The sequence below is a fragment of the Abramis brama genome, assembly GCF_963993115.1.
Source record: "Abramis brama genome assembly, chromosome: 16".
Classification (NCBI taxonomy): Eukaryota; Metazoa; Chordata; class Actinopteri; order Cypriniformes; family Leuciscidae; genus Abramis; species Abramis brama.
Window position 1 is genome coordinate 18761634 of NC_139978.1, and position 17534 is coordinate 18779167.

Below are 17534 nucleotides of genomic sequence, written 5' to 3' on the forward strand. Positions count from 1 at the left end.
GGTAGTGTATATTTTTGCAACACAGTCTGTATACATATTATTTAAAATCTAAATATGTTTGGATTTGTGTTTTCTAGCAATACACTTTAACTGTAAAAGACTGTTAAAATGTGAGAGTAAAAACCTGTTTATTGGTTAACAGTAACTGGGTTTCCATTCCATTCCATTCGATTTTTTTTTATTTTTTTATTTTTTAAATTTGGCGTTTTATTTAAAAAGCAACTTGTAATGAACCTTGATTCATTATGTGGTTTTCTCTCTACCACCAGTGTTATGGTGGATGTCATGTAAAAATACAGTTTAAGTAGCAACATGGTCTTGCTAGATCATCAGAAAAAGGCTGTAGGGTTTACTTTATTTTTTTATTTTTATTTTTTTTAAACTGTAATATTTACAGGTTGTTCTGTGAATGTTTACTTTTTTTATTGAATTTTTACTCAATTTTTCTGGCAACCACAGCTGCCTTTTAATGAAGCTGTCACTCAGTAGTTGAGACCTTGTGTCAGGTTTGTAGTTGAGCAACAGAGAAAAATAATTGGGTAACACTTTATTTTAAAGTATCATTATTACATATGTTACATGTAGTTACTATATTAATAACTATAAAATATGCATAATTACATGCAACTAAACTAAACCAAACCCTAATCCTAACCCTAACCCTATAGTAAGTACATGTAGTTACTTAATATTACTCAGTACTTAAATGTTAAATTACAGTGTAACAAAGACACCTTAAAATAAAGTGTAGCCATTTATTAATGTTCATTTTGGGTACAAGTTTTAAAGTTTGACAGATGTGTCAGCATAAATAATTGAGATTTATTTCATAACATGTATTTCCAGCAGCACACTGTTATTGCTCTTCTCCCTGTATCATCTAAAAACCATCTAAATGAAAGGATACTTTAAAAGGCCTAACTGCTTTTTATGCAGTTTGAATGTGTGGATATTTGGCACCAAAACATTAGTCTAGATTGGAAACAGCAAAGAAGTATTTTACCTCATCCTCCCTCTAGAGTCTCTTCAGTCACAGGTTTTTTACAGCTGACAGCGCTATCATGTTTATCTTCTTGTACACAAGGTGTTGCCAATGGTTTTATTGCTGAAAAATGTCAGTTCTTGACTCAAAGTGGTTTTAATTGGTGTTGAGGGAAATTATTTGATTTGTGGAGTATGAACTTGGTTTATGTCAAGATGAATCTTCCCCCTTCATTCCTTTAGACATGTTTGCATTGCGGCAGCTTTCTGCACACATAAATGTTTCAGTTGATTGATTTTATAAAAAGTAACAAAATATCTATAATGGTATTCCTTCTCTGAAGAGGACTAGAGTGTGAAACACATTGAATTAATATCCCTACAGCAGAAGTTCCCACTGGAAAAGAGCTAATTTTAAAAATGCTGAGTTTGACCTCCCCAGCCACTAATTCAGGACCCGTCCGTTACACTCAGTCTTTCCGACCCTGACATATTTAACAATGTAAGTGGTCTTGTTATTGTTGAGCCGTTTGCCTGTAAGTTCCATTGGCCTGTGGAAATACTAGTATAAGTACATTTTTGCGTTCGACCGCATGCACATACATTCATTCATCAATGTTTCAGCTGCATGCTTCAGGGATTATTGCGGATTCTAAAAGGAGATGTTTGTGAAGTTGACACGGGCATCTGGATTAATAGATTTCAGATGTACGTCGGTTCTAGAAGAACCTCTACATTTTTAGTGCTGGGTGAGCAGACAGAGTCTCTTTGCATAAAGTGGTGTGCTGTACAGTTTTCTTTGGCTACAGACATTTTAAAGAAATGATAGTCAGAAAGTTTGTAGACTTTGCATCATAAGTGGAACTAGTGATATAAGAGAAAAATGAAGCATAATTCATTAATCTTTGTGCTGTATATATGGCACATGCCGCTCTAAGGGATCATTTCAGGTATATTTCAATGAGATTGTTTGGTGATCCTGTCACAATGTAATGCTGACTCTGCAAAGAGGCTGTTATTGAAGGATGGAGCAATTAAAGTATATGTGATGAATTGTGTAGTTATAGCATCTACGTGTAGGAGTTAATTGTAGGGGTGTTTCTTAAAGGGCCAGCAGCAAAAAGAAATACATAAAATAAAATAATTCTTAGGGTCAGAGAGAAGGTTGGAAAATGATAATGGAAAAACTGAAATATGACTGTTTTGGGTGCAAAATAATCATTTAAATGTACAACTAATATATACTACTAATCAAAGTTTGAGGTCAGTACAATTTTCTAATGTTCTTGAAAGAATGCTGACCAAGGCTGCATTTATTTGATCAAAATAATATTGAAATATTATTACAATTTAAAATAAATGTTTCTATTATTTGTATTCTAAAATGTAATTTTAAGCTGTAATTTATTCCTGTGATGGTGACGCTGAATTTCTTTACTCCAGTCTTTAGTGTCACATGATCCTTCAGAAATAATTTGAATATGCTTATGCTCTTTGATGATCAATTTCTTTGATGTTTAAGACTCATCTCTTATTATCAATGTAGAAAACATTTGTGCTGCTTAATAGGGAAACCGTGAACCCTTTTTTCCAGGATTCTTCACATGATAGTATTAATCTATTTAAAATAGAAATATTTTGCAACAGCGTACTGTCACGTTTTGGGTTTGTTCATGTCATGTTTCCATGTTTGTCATGTGATTCCCTGTTTGTCATGTGAGCCTACCATGTGTATTGTCATTGGTTAATCGTCTGTTCATTGTTCACAGGTGTCCCTTGTCTTGTCATTAGTCTGTGACATGTTCATGTCAAGTATTGTTTCCTGTAGACCACTGTTCATGTTCATGTTCATGTTCATGTTCATGTTCATGTTCATGTTCATGTTCATGTTCATGTTCATGTTCATGTTCATGTTCATGTCTTGATTTTTGAGTTTTCATGCCACGCCATGTTTTTGTTTCATGTTTGGTTTTGTTTATAATAAACTGCACTTGGGTTCTCATTTACACTTGCCTCCAGTGGATCCTTTACACGTACAAGTTTTTACGTCTTTTTTTTTTTAACTTAAATGCATCTTTGCTGCGTAAAAGTATACTTTTTTTTTTTTTTTTTTTTTAAGTATAAAACAAAATACAATCTTATTGAACCCAAATGTTTGAATGGTAGTATATAACCAAACAAGACTTCTTGTGTCCCACTCCCTGACTGTTCAATCCAAAAAAATGTGCGGCTTTAAGTGATGACTTAGCAAACAGACCCAAAATTATTTTGGTAAGGTAATGTACCCAGACTGAGCTGCTTATTCACATGGAAACTCCACTCCACTCAGTCCATGTCGAAACTGAAATGCCTTCGAATGTTTCCATCTGCTCTTAGTCTGCACGATACTATAAAAGTGTTAGTATTCATAGCTCTGTGAACCTAAGGAGGCTTAAAAGCATATAAAGTCCCCATGCAAAGCTTTTTATGTCAAAAAGATGAAGGCAGTGAGTGTGTTTTTGTTTTGTGCATTCTTTTCTCTTCTATTCTACAAAACGTAATATTCCTATAATTCACTTAGAAAGAATTTCTAAATAAGCCTGTAACAAAGGCCTATAACAAATAAAGTATGGTAAAATGTGTAGTAAATTTCACTAATGCTAAAAGGATAAAAATTGTGGTGCTCTAACTATTGTGTGTACACTATTTTACTTTTTATGCCTTTCTTAGTCGGACAATCTAATGCTCAACGAATTAATACTAATTAATACAGCAGGTATGCATTAAATTGATCAAAAGAGAAAGTAAAAACTAATCAGTTTGAAATAAATACTGTTCTTTTGAACTTTCTATTTATCAAAATACATTAATAAATGCATAATCATGGTTTCCACAATAATATAAAACAGCACAGTTGTTTTAAACTGTGATAATAATAAGAACTGTTTCTTGAGCACCAGATCAGCATATTAGTATGATTTCTGAAAGATCATGTGACACTGAAGACTGAAGTAATGATGCTGAAAATTCAGCTTTGCATCACGCTAATACATTACATTAATGTATTTCAAAATGTATAATAAAATAGAAAACATTGGTTTTAAATTGTAATAATATTTCACAATATTACTGTTTTAACTTTATTTTAGATCAAATAAATGCAGCATAAGAGACTTCTTTCAAAAACATAAAAAAAAGAAGCTTTTCTGGCCCCAAACTTTTGAACGGTAGTGTAGATAAAATTACATTGCAGTTTTATGTCACTTGCACATCTTAGACTTAAATATTACAACACTGTTGAAAGATTTAATTGACTATTTGTTTGTTTAGGAGCTGGCGAGCTGTGGATGGAACAAGAAAGAGAAGCACAGCCTTTCACCCAACGTTGTGGCCTTCACACGGAGATTTAACCAGGTAAGCAAATCTGCACTTGTCATCATAGCCAACAGGTGCACTGTAATATTATTTATTACATGCTTAACTTCACTGCAATATTAATTCCCTGTTTGCTAAACTTGGTGGTGGCTGGAGCTAAAGACTAACATCCTGCTGTATGTGTAATTCTGGCACAAGGAAATGTCATTTTAAGGTATTTTGTTTGTGATTTAGATAATACTGAACATTTCACTGGTAGTTTCCTTATATAATGGTCATTTCAACAAGATCTCAGGGTTGTTTCCTTGTATAGCAGTTTGAAAGACCTATTTATAGCAGTTAACAGAGGTACAGAGTGTAAAATTGCTGATCAGAGGTGGATTTAGAGCTGTTCAGCGCACTCTTATTCATGTATCGCCCTATCCTGGGTCTAAGACCTGGGTCCATTAGCACCACCAGAAATAAAACATATAATGGAGGTCAATGTGTCGTCATTATACTGAAAGAGGGATGAGAATACTCTATTGTGACACTGTATTCTAGTTGCAGACATTGCTGATTTGGCATGGGTTGTGTTCAGAAACCTCACTGTATCGCTGATAAAGAAGATTTAATGTAGATGATTTAGGCTCTAAGTTTAACACATAAGACTTTTAATGTAATAGGTGTCCACTTGTACACGCTTAATGGAGTTCACAGCTTTGGCTGTTTTAAATAACATGATACCGGATATAACAGGTGCTTCAGATAGACAAATGCTGGTCCATATAGTTAATTCAACCAGCAGCTGCTGCATTAACTCCTTTAAATAACAGAATATATTAGAAACAGAACTGGAAACATCCAACAGAAATGTCTGTTGATGGGTTTTTCTCCATTTTTTTTTTTTCCAGACTAATGGCATCCACACTTCTCTTTCTACTTCAAAGCTTTTAGGTGTCTGCTACAGTGGCACGCTCATGGACATTAAAGGCATTACTTTATTGTTTAACAGCAGTGGATCTTAAATGTTCAGACAGAACACCATCTTTTGAAAAAATCAAAACAACATCCAAGAACCACCTAGTCAACAGCAATTTCCCTAAAAATGTTTCAGCAATGAGCAAATTGACAGGTCTTTGAGTGCAAACTTTGAGTAGATCTGAACTGGTTCAAACGGTTGTAATTTATGAATGCTTTAGAATACAGTTGTTCTCTTTTAAAAGAAGACATTGCATAAGTGAAAGCACTTCAAAAAATGAACGTGTAAAAAAAAAGTTTGTTTACTGTAAAGCAAATGTAATAATTTTTTTTTGTTGTTTTATACAAAATCTAAATTGTACAAAATAATTTGGACTCAAAAATTGAGAAAGCTAAAAAGTTTAAAGTACCGTTTGCCGTTATATATATACGTGTATATGTATATACACCAACTATCATGGCCGTACACAGGGTTTTAGAAATACCCACGTTCCACAGCACCACAGTAACAGCGTTTCTGCCCCTAATTTGCGAATTTGAACACCATTGGACATTGCGATAGGATGTCATTAATGCCAATCAGGCTTCAGTATTCTAGTAGAAAGGTGTTTCCCCGTAGCGTCATCGATGACGCAGCGTTGAGAGACTGATAATAAAAGGGAACAATAGCTTTAAAAAAAACAATAGATTTTGTCAGTCTTTTTCATTTTCATCTGTAAAAAGTAAATACATGATCATGAAAAATAGCTTTTGGGTTTTGAATGACAAAATAGAATTGAATAGGTAAATGATAACAGAATGATAATGGAATATTCTCATTTTTAGGTGAACTATCCCTTTAAATTTTGAGCACAGACCAGCCATGATCATGTAAATCTGAAGTTGTGAGAGAAGAATTAGAAGAATTAAGGATAATTTACTGTAAAATAATAAATTTGATCTATTTGCAAATGTTAATAGGCTATATGACTGTCCTTACCAATCTATAAATGCATGTAAAAAGTCACGTTTTACCATGTTTATGTGTAGGTCTGAGGATGGTAAGTGAAGGCAGTCAGGAAAGTGTAACTAAGTTTATTAAATTAATTCACAATATGCACACATGCGTTCTTAAATACATGTCTGATATGGCTCCGGTTGAGTTGTTTGCGTTTGAATATTAACATTTATATTGGTACACAGTTGTCACATATTAAAAGCTACATCTTGCATCTCATTTTTTGACTGTTAAAACTAAAGGGTCGTGAATTCATGTTAGGCAAAGCATCAACAGTAAAGCCCATCTTCTTTGATTTTATTATACACCTGGAAAATTACAGAGGTCTGGACCTCGTGGCGCTCTATGGTGGGTACGACTATGCCAACTATACAGTATACACCACAGTAATAACATTTGGTAAGAAGTTCAATAATAGTATGTAGTAATATGCACATAAATTGTTATTTATTTCTTGTTTATATTTTGAAGGGCATCTTTATGTTGTTTGTTAATGTGGCACTGGCTTGAGTCCCTGTGTTCTCTCTCTGTACACACACACACACACACACACACACACACACACCCCCCCCCCCCCACACACACACACACACACACATTATAATGACCTGACCAATTCATCTATTCCCACACCCTTTCCTGTAAATGCACAACACTTTCTTTATCCCCAGTTCTGAAAATAAGGCTATAAATATCGGCTTATGAAGGTCAGTATACAATAGGAATGAATATGAGATTTATTTACATGGCATTTCACTTTGAAAGAGCTTAAATGTCTTGGAAGTGGCCGTTTGAGGTCTGCAATTACATTTGCCATTTCGGTCTTTTTAATGTCATCATTAACAACTAATGTCTTATATTTCCAGGAAAGAAGAAAAGATTCAATTTTGCTGCCTAGTCTTATTCTAAAAAGGTTTTCTGGCAAGCTTCTGAATAAGGAAATACTGTCTCTTCACAGGTTTTTCCTCATAAATGTAGATAGATTTCCTTTATTTTTTATGATTTATTTATTGTTAATCTGTCTGCGTCCATTTTGAGTTATGTTTGCTGAGAACATTTGGTATTTTTCAGCAGAGCAATTACATAACATATAGCTATAAATTATGTAAACCTTCAGGCTCTGCCTTCACTAAAGTAGTTTTAAATAAATGTTCTGAATCCTAACTCTATTGTGCAGAGACAACTATTGTGGGAATTCCTACTAGTGCATTATGGATCTCAGTTCTTGTCTTGAGTGCTGTCAATCGATGAAAAAAAATTAACTAGATTAATCAAATCACACATTTTTCTGTGATTTAATCGCGATTAAAAACGCTTAAGTTTTTTACATTTTTAAGATATTTTATAATGTAATAATTTCACACTTAATTATCAAATTAATGTAGAAACAACATAAAGACAGTATATTTTAAATACTTGTTTAATGGCACCATTTTCATGAGGCCAGTGTCACTGTCAAAAACATGCGTTTTCTGTGACTCCAAAGCACACGTTGAACGCGCGTATTTCTAGCAAATCACACGACGAGGACGTGTATTTCCGAGGGGCGTTTTTTGTGACCCCAAAGCGTTAAGAACACACGTTTTTATGGCAAATCACACGTCGAGGACGTGCGTTTTGCTGTCAAATCGCCTGTGCAATCAGACGCCCGACCAGGCATATGAATAGTTTGGCTTGCCATAGCTTCGTGTGTGTGTCAGGACATTCACAGGCAGCGCGTTCTCTTCTTGTCGTGCTTGAATGGTTTAAAAAATAATTTGCGTGAATAAGAGCGGAAAAATCGAATGCTGCGTTAATTGCGTTAAATAATTGAATGCGTTAAACTGGACAAAAATGTATCGCATGCGTTAACATTGACAGCACTCATTTACATATGACCTTTTCTTCTCCTAGGTCAGTTTCTGGGCAGTGAGGGAAATATTGACGGCTCAAACACTGAAAATTCGAGCAGAAATATTGGGCCACTTCATCAAAATTGCCAAGGTGAGACATTCTTTGGTTTTCACTGTTCCCTCAGACAGTGCAGCTTGGTTACTTTATTTATCATTAGTTCTCTTTGCTTTGTGCTTGTTGCCACGGCAGCAGAAATATAACCCTATAACTTTGATCAAGTTCAGTAAAACATTTATTAATATTTGTATTCACATCTGAATTGCATTTGATATCCTGGTAATTGTCCGTGGCACTGGCGTTACTGTAACGTGTGTTATTAGAAATTCATTAAACATAAAGGTTTTCGTGTCCTTTAACAATAAGCAATTTTAATGATGTTAATAAGTCTTGATGGATTAAAGCCATCTGTTTTAGACCAATGAGAACGAGTAGAGGGATTGTACAGGAGTGGTAAGTGTTTATGGCATGAATCGAGAATGGGAGCAATAAAAAGGGCTTAATCTGACTGTGATTCATCTGAGACACCGTTTAAACAGCTTTCAGTATGTCAGTTTTTCCTTTGCCTCCAACTGTTAGAAAGACGGAGCCATTCGATTTCTTAATGATCTTCAAATGACGATAACAAACAACACAGGGAGAATATAAAAAGTATCAAATAGTGTCAAACCAAATACTGTAATTTCTCATCACAGCTATTTTCTCATCTGAAAGTGATTAACTACACAGTTCAGTATAACTGCTGTTCTTAATAACTTAATCATCTCAAATCATTTCACGCAAATTTGACTTTCCATCTGTCTTGTAATTGCTTTTAAAATGTAATTTATTACAGATAGCAGAGTTGCCTTGAAAACAAATGTTGTGAATGAACTGTAAAATTACATTTTAAAATGAACTTTTTAAAATGAAAAGTGGTGGTTTTATATTTCCAGTCCACTCCTGTTGTTCATAGTAAATTACTTTCTATTGAATCTTTAAATTGACAGTAGCATGGAATTTATTGCTTTTGAGTTTATCACTTAAAATTTTGATTGGAATGTCTCATAAAATTCAGTAATTTTTTGTTTTTATTCTGCATGTCCTTATTAGATAGGATATTTTGCTTTAATAAAGGCATACAAAACTTCAATTTTAAACATTTAAAAAGAAATATTTATATTGAAATGATATGATACTTGAGAAATTTCCCAAACCATCATGCAGTTATTTAGAAGCTTATCTTGCCATTTGTGCCAACAGTCACACAAACAGAGAGCCACAGACTGCTGTGAATTCAATCAGCCTACATGCTCTCCTGAAACTCAATGTACCATGATACAGGAAACCCGCTGAATGACTCCTTATGGTTGAACACTCACCCTGCTCTACTTGCCAAAGCTGAAAGAGCTGCATACCCTGCTACCGGCGGACGTGCCCTAGTTAGCCTGAGTGGGCTACGCTAACAGTTACGCTAATGGATCAAGCAGATCAGCCAATGACTTAAAAAAAAAAACGAAGTAGTGCTGCTTTCCTTTATTCCATAAAGGTGGTTGAAACAGTGCTTTACAAAGGTCAGCCTAGAAGAAAAAAGAAGAAGAATGAGACTAGCGTGACAGGACCAGACCGGAAAACATTGAGTGAAGACCAAATATAAATGAGTATAAAACAAATCAGTGTACACTGACTTAAACCCTCTGGTGCTTCTCACATGCCGGTCAAAATTACCTTTTTTTTTTCCAATGAAATGAATGTACGGTCTATATTTTAATTTGATAATGTTTTTTTATTTCATATTTAGTGTTTTAGGGGATTTTATGGTATTAAATGATATTTATACAGTAGTTAATCCATTTATTACCTGTTAACCTTTTTGAGTGTAGCCTTGAAAATGAAATTTACAACTAAAGCGGTCATAAATATTGAATGTTTTGGAGCACAGACATTCAGCAGAGGTTGTGTCAACTAGACTCTCCCCTGTGAAAGCCTCATCGACACGACAGCCATCGGCACCGATCCTCAACAAACCCGTCTCCATACCCGTGATGACTCCGATCTTCAACCAGATGGAACTGGATAATATTCTGATTGTTCCAATCCAGTCTGACTTCTGACCTATAATGCTGCCTGAATCATAATCATACACTGTTTGTTCGTTGGCCAGAGGAGAACTGCCCCCCCCCCAACCCCCCGCCCCCCGCCCCCGACTGAACCTGGGTTCTCCCAACGTTTTTTTTCTCCATCCTGCCACCTGATGGAGTTTTGGTTCCTTGCCACTATCGCCTTTTTCGCATTTTTTCACCTTTGTTGCCATTGGCTTTTGGCTTGCTTAGTTGGGGACATTAAATGTAAAATTTAATTTAATATTCAACAATAATATTGATCTGCCTGCATTGACACCATTATATGAGAACTGAACTGAGCTGGACGATGACATCACGGTTTTCTCCAGAGCGGCAATATATATATATATATATATATATATATATATATATATATGTATGTATGTATAAATATAAATATAAATATAAATGAACTAAATTAATAACTTTTTTACAACAAAATGAAACCTCACTGAACTTACTTAAGCTGGACTATTTTCTTCTGGAAACAAACTTTCTTGCATTTTCCTGTTATCTCTGTAAAGCTGCTTTGAAACAATCTGTATTGTAAAAAGCGCTATATAAATAAATGTGATTTGACTTGACTTAAGTTTATCTGTTTTTAAAGAAGACACTTGGCAGATTATTGATGAAGAAGAAAAAATATTAAAAAAATTAACTTAATTTTTTTTTTATTGTTATGAAAAATGCTCAAAAATGTGAAAGCTTGTTTCCACAATGGAATAAAAAATTTAAAAGGTAATTGCGACTTTTTATCTCATAATTCGTACTTTTTTTTTTCCTCAGAGTTGTGTGATATAAAGTCAGAATTGTGAGAAGTGGATGAATTCCAGAATTGTGAGGGGGAAAAAAAGTCAGTCTTTTTTCCTCAGAATTTCCTCAGAGTTTATAACTCACAATTGCGAGTTTATATCTCACAATTCTGAGAAAATAAATCAGAATTGCGAGGGAAAAAAGTCAGAATTGTCAGTCAGTCAGTCAGTCACTATCAGGTTTTGTACCATTAGGATGAAGTAAAAAAAAAATATATATATATATAAAAAAATAAAAAAACAATAGACCTTAAAATTGTTCAGTCAAAAATGGGCAAAGAGCATCAGAGGTTTTTAATTTAGTGGGTCCTGACTTCTATGAAGACTACAGTTGTCTTACGCAAGTCATGTAAGTGGGTTATGTTTATTAAGACTGTGTCTTCTGTGTTTTTACAGAAACTGCTTGAGTTGAATAACCTGCACTCTCTGGTTTCGGTGGTCTCAGCCCTTCAGAGCGCACCCATCTTCAGACTGAGCAAGTCCTGGGCGGTAAGCAAGACCTATGCAAGGTTTGGGTGGTTTATTTTATTTTAATTTTAATTTTATTTTTTATATATATTTATATTTATACTTTTTTATTTATACATCTAGTCAACAGTTTAAATAATATGTATTTAAATAGAAATTCATAAAGTATAAGCCATAAAATAAAAGGTTTTTAAGTATGATAAATATAGCTTGCATGGAAATTTAGTGTTTAGTAGTGATATACCTGATTATGAACATAAATTCTGAACTTTTTTAAATTAGTGATATAGTATTAGAGTATCATAGCCTCTGCAGCACATACTAGAGGAATTTTCCATTCTATTTTGTTTAGGGGGGGATCTCATTTAATATTCTGTTGACTTACAGGGGATTTATTGTGTATAACCACCAAATGCTAGCCTTTCTGCTGCTTTATAATTTAGCTGACAATGCAGTGTTTGTGTTTATTTCTCCTGGGGGCCCTAGTGCTCTTGGATTTCCCTTGATTTTATTTGCAGAGATGCAGATGAGAAGACCGTCTGAATGCATGAGGACAGTGAAATAATCGGATCCCTTTTTGAACATTTAAGTGGCTTGGAAAATTTTGAAAGTGCTGTTTCTGAGACCTAGTTTAATGTTGCAAAAGCTTTAAATCTATTTATAAGTATTCGCATTACCCCAGTTTTAGGTCCAAAACCTTTTGACCTCTTTTCTTGAGGGGAAAAATAGAAGGGCTAAACTCTATATGTTGTACTGAACACTTACAACCAGCCCTCATTGAGTAGACTTAATTAGCTGGGTACGTCAGGAAACTTGTAGAAAACAAAATGCATTTAATCAACATTTACAGTTTAAATAATAATTATTGATTTTTATTTTATTTTATATTTGCTCAATCTATATTTTATCTGTAGGATCTAGGTCGGCATATCTTTAAAAAGCATTAAAAGCTTCTTAATTTAAAATCATTCTCCATACTTAAACTGATGACTCATTTAACTTCTGTCTCATTACTTTTTACATGCATGTTACTTTGAAAATCATGATATTAAAAAGGGGTAAACAGTGTAAACAAATAAAGATCCAAAGAAGCTCAGTGCAGTAGTTTTTAAGATAGTATTTGACTCTTCGAGAGACAAATTAGGCAGTTTCCCTATTCATTACTTATTTTGTTGAGAAATGTCAGTGGTAGAGAGAGTTCAGACTCACTTTGGGACCTTGATGATGAGATGTAAGCAGCTTCCAGAGTTAACATTCCACATTTGGCCACAGCACTTCTGCAAATTGAGAAAAGATGGAAAAAGAGGGAGCATGTTGTTTAGAAGTAACTGCGGCAGGGCCGTTTGTCGAATACCACAAGCTCAACTTCCTTGCCATGTATTTAGCTTTGCCACAGGGGAATTTTGACAATAACATAGTTAAATATATATAATACATAATATTCTGTTTAATAAAGTAATTTATTTAATAATATATTTGACAACAATGTTTATTCAATTTATCGGTGCATTTCATTGATCGGGCCGAAAAGTTCTAAGAACGGTAAGGAATGGTTCCAGTTATATTTCCACTTGAGACACATCACGATTACAAACCACTCTCGACCCGGAATTCTCAGCGCGGTCGGCTACCGTGCTAAACCGTGCTAAACCGTGCTGGTAGAACCCGTTCAGTGACAACGCTTCTCAGGATTGGTCACTTTTCTGTTGCCTGGCTACCACTTTCTCTGTAGCTGCCAAAGCGCGCTGTTTGAGCAACACAGACACAAATTAATAATGAAATTAAAAGAAATATCTGATCATCCTCCATAATCCTCCTATTTACACCTCACACCGTATGTAAACTCTTGCGTTACCAAGGCACCAACTGACGCATTTGTATTACATTCAAAAAGCTCTGTTATCAGCACCACAGTGGAAAATGAAACCGTAACGGCTGTTCCGGATCGGCTCGGAATGGTTAAGCAAAGAGAACGGTTTGGCCTGATGCTGGAAAAGCTGCTATTGGTTCTGTTTACATCACAACACTGAATTTTTATACTGTATATACACACAGACATACACTGATTGAGCCAAAACATTATGACCAGTCACAAGTGAAGTGAATATTGTTGATAATTTACTTATATGGCCACATATTAAGGTCTGGGTAGATTAGATGGTAAGCAAACAATCAGTTCTCTTAAATAACGTGTTGGATGCAGGAGAAATGGGCAGGAGTAAAGATCTGAGCGACTTTGGCAAGGGCCAGATTGAAACGGCAAGACTTGTGGGTTGTTACTGGTCAGCAGTGGTGAGAAATTACCAACAGTGGTCTGAGAGGGATAAACCACAAACCGGCGACAGGGTGTTTGGCGCCCAAGGTTCATCAATGCACAAGGGACACGAAGGAATCCCGTCTGGTCCGAGCCAAAAGAAAGTTTACTGAGGGACAAGTCAAACAAAATTTTAATGATGGTTATGAGATTAATGTATCACAAAAGATGCTGCTTATGGGGTTGGGTAGCCACAGACCAATCAGAGTGCCTATGGGCACGCAGGCCTCAGTACTGGACCTTGAAGCAGTGGACAAAGGTCGCCTGGTCTGGTGAGTCGGCCGTGTACATGTGCATGGACGGTCGTGTACGTGTGCACCCTTTACCTGGGGAAGTGATGGCACTAGGATGCACTGTGGGATGACAACCAGCTTGTGAAGAGAAGGGTGATGCTCTGGGCAATGTCCAGCTGGGAAACCTTGGGTCTGGCCATTCATGTGTGCGTAAATTTGACACGTTGACATCTATTTTTGTATAGTACATTTCAATTAAAACTGTATTTCTTGTTAAAATAGAGACAATGATATTAAAATCCAATTTTTTAAGGCAGATTAGTGCCATCTGGTGGGAGTAAAAAAAGAAATACTTACGTATTGCCCTGGTGTAACCACTAGGTTCCTATATAAATAAAGGCTTATAAATTCTCTAGTTGTTTTTTAGACATAAACACTTATTTTTGTTAAGTTGTGGATTTGGATATATATTTAGACATTATGAAAGACTACTTTTTAGGTTTCGATTTTTTTTATGTTAATTTGAAGTGTCAGTTTTCGCATTAATTTTACTACAGTCAAACCTGAACAAGGAGAAAGACATTTTGTTACACATAACATCAAAATTCTATAAAAATGTTACAAAAATAAACAGGAATGCTTTATCAGAGCTTAACCTGATTTCAACATCTTATTTGAGTTCTCTGGCTCAATTTTGCCATATTGTTAATGTGTGTGTGTGTGTGTGTGTGTGTGTTCAACCTCTTCCTTGCTGTCCTTTTTTTATTTATTTTTTTACTGCATTGTGGCTGAATTATTGATTTTATTTCACGCATTTGCAAAAACTTTCTTTGTGTTACAGTCACACCAGTTCATACAATCACACAATTGTTATGAGTACTATGAGGTCCAGATGGATCAATGCCAGGTCACAGACCTTAATCAGTGTTCTTTGAATCACATAATGCTTCAAGTCTCACTAAAGACAGGCATGTCACATTGCCAGACACTGTGTGCCTGCACACCATCTACAGGGATAAATTCTGATTCATTGCAGCCCTGTTTTAAGAGGTTTCTTTTCCATGCGTCCCAGAACCCTGAAGGTTGTATTCGAGAAAATCTGCACATTTGAACTATGGTTCGGTTTTAATTATAGATTGAAGCATTTTATCTGTTGTCCTGTTCATAATGAAAAGGCACTTGTGTGTATTTGCTGACGGTTCTGCCTGACTATAATGACTGTTTTCGGTGCTGTGCAAATGGTTTATGTTTCACTGCCCATGGCACAGACTGGAGTGAGTAATTCTTTATGTCATTTGTTCCAGCCAATTTCTGAACCGCTTGACTTCAAGGCCATGTTTCCACTTATTTGAAGATTAACTGCTGATTTCCCAGTAGGCATGCAATGAATTAGGACGAATACGGTGCTCGCTGGTATACATTTTGGAGCACATTATATACGAAGATATAGATTTGAAATGACTTTATCATTATTTTCAGCACTTTTAGGTTTATAAGTCTGTTCTGCTTTATGCAATGAATGCTGCCTGTCAGTCAAGAAGTAAAAATTAAACATAAATAGTAATGCATATAGTGGGGTTCATAAGTCTTAGATCACTTGAAAAATCTTGTATTTGTTTTACCTAGAGCAGACATAATCTAAGTTTTAGGATTTTGAACAAATTGAAACAAAGGAAAGTTAAGGTTATGACATTCATTGTAAAAAATAAACGAATAATTCGGCACTATTTGTTGGTCACTAATTAAATAGTTTTGTGACATTAATCATGTGATTCTTTGTAAAGACATTCAAATGCTTTTTAGATCATCTCAAATCATTTTTGATAACATGATCAGCTATGAGACATGCTGTTTGGGGAATTTTGAGGATTTTTATTTTATTTTACTTTTAACATAAATGGTTATTCAATGCATGATTTATTTATTTATTTATTTATTTACCCCCAAAAATTCAATTTTTTTCAAATTTTCAAATCTTTTGTCATTTACTCCCCTTCAAATCTTTTGAACACTTTAATTTATTTATTCTGCTTATTGTTATTCCTATAATATGATTCATGATAAATGATGCAAAATATATGCATAATTTTCAGTAGAAGTCTCAGACTTTGAGAGCCCACTGTATACAGTGTGGGAGTATTAAGATGAGACAAACGTCAAGAGGAAAGATACCGGAGAAGGGAAGTAAAATGATAATTTGGGATCATGTTCACTGAAAGAAGGAAAGATGTAAAGCTTTTGGTGAAGAGATGAGATGCAGAAGGGCGAGCTTATATACAGTGAAGACAGATGGCCCCTTGATTCCAGAGTATGTATCCCAGCATTCTCTCAGTGTTGCAACACTCGCCAACTGCCAAATACAAGTCAAAACTTGGCTTTGGCTAATCAACAAAACCAGTTGGCCATTAATTTTATATGGGATTGGAACATAGCACTACCGTTTAAGTTCTTTTCCCATCTTTTTTTTTTTTCTTGCACAATTCTTTCTCCTACTTCCATTTACTTTAAATTGATCCCCTGTTCCGCTCTTTTTCCAGTTCTAAAATAAATAAAAAGACAATATTTTTTAACATTGCACCTATAGCTAAGGACCGCATCCGCAGTTGTTCCGAATGTGTCCCTGAGCTCAATGCTGCTCCGTCTTTACAGCTTTTGATGTATGGAGGCTTTAACTGCTAAAGCACAGTACTGGCCTTCATGAACTACTGCAATCAAAGTCAGTCGTGTGTTACTGCAAAATAAAATAAAGATGTTAGTGGTTGAAGGAACCCCCTCACTTTCATCGCCCTCGGAGGGATTGTTTAGCGCTGTATGTGTCTATGGAAATGAGTAATGCCAGTGTGGTAGGCGCTCACGTCCCTGTGTGCTGCTGTGGTTGTGGTGGCGGGTGATGGAGGCTTGATGAAGATCAGGAAAATATTTTGTTTTGGCATTTGATTGCTCTATCGCAGACAGAAAATGACTAGAGTAGCTACTGAGATGGTGCACGCATACACACACACACACACACACACACACATGGAAATCACATTGACTGAAATATGCCGGTGCTCTTATAATTTATTTATCCATCCCTGTTCATCATTTGTAATAGCTTTGTAATTAGTTTTTCCTTAAAATATCATAAGCAGTCTCACTTAGCTCGCAGTACTTCTTCAAATCTTTGTCATAATATTATTATTTCCACACCAGACTCCCTGATTGATGGTATTGTGATCTATCTTCCCTGCCATGGATTATCTCAGCACCGTTTAAAATCAAATCAAATCCTGCTTCCTTTGGCAAATAAAAGAAGGGGGGAAAAATCACTTTTCTGTTTCTCTGTTGCAAGTTCAAAGGAGAAGAATCCAAGTTGTGGTTCATTAAATTATTCAGGTAAATTTTAGGCCAACATCTAAATGCTTTCCACTCCCTAACTGTATT

At 35.1% G+C, this 17534-nt stretch overlaps 1 protein-coding gene across 1 annotated transcript in view; it reads left to right on the forward strand.

Annotated features, from left to right (window-relative positions):
- ralgps1 (Ral GEF with PH domain and SH3 binding motif 1) overlaps positions 1–17534 on the forward strand; it is a 106841-nt gene that overhangs the window by 17700 nt on the left and 71607 nt on the right. The window contains exons 7-9 of the mRNA XM_084087305.1: positions 4291–4374; positions 8186–8275; positions 11493–11585. Coding sequence (XP_083943431.1) covers positions 4291–4374; positions 8186–8275; positions 11493–11585 — 267 coding nt within the window. The remainder of the gene's footprint in view (positions 1–4290; positions 4375–8185; positions 8276–11492; positions 11586–17534) is intronic.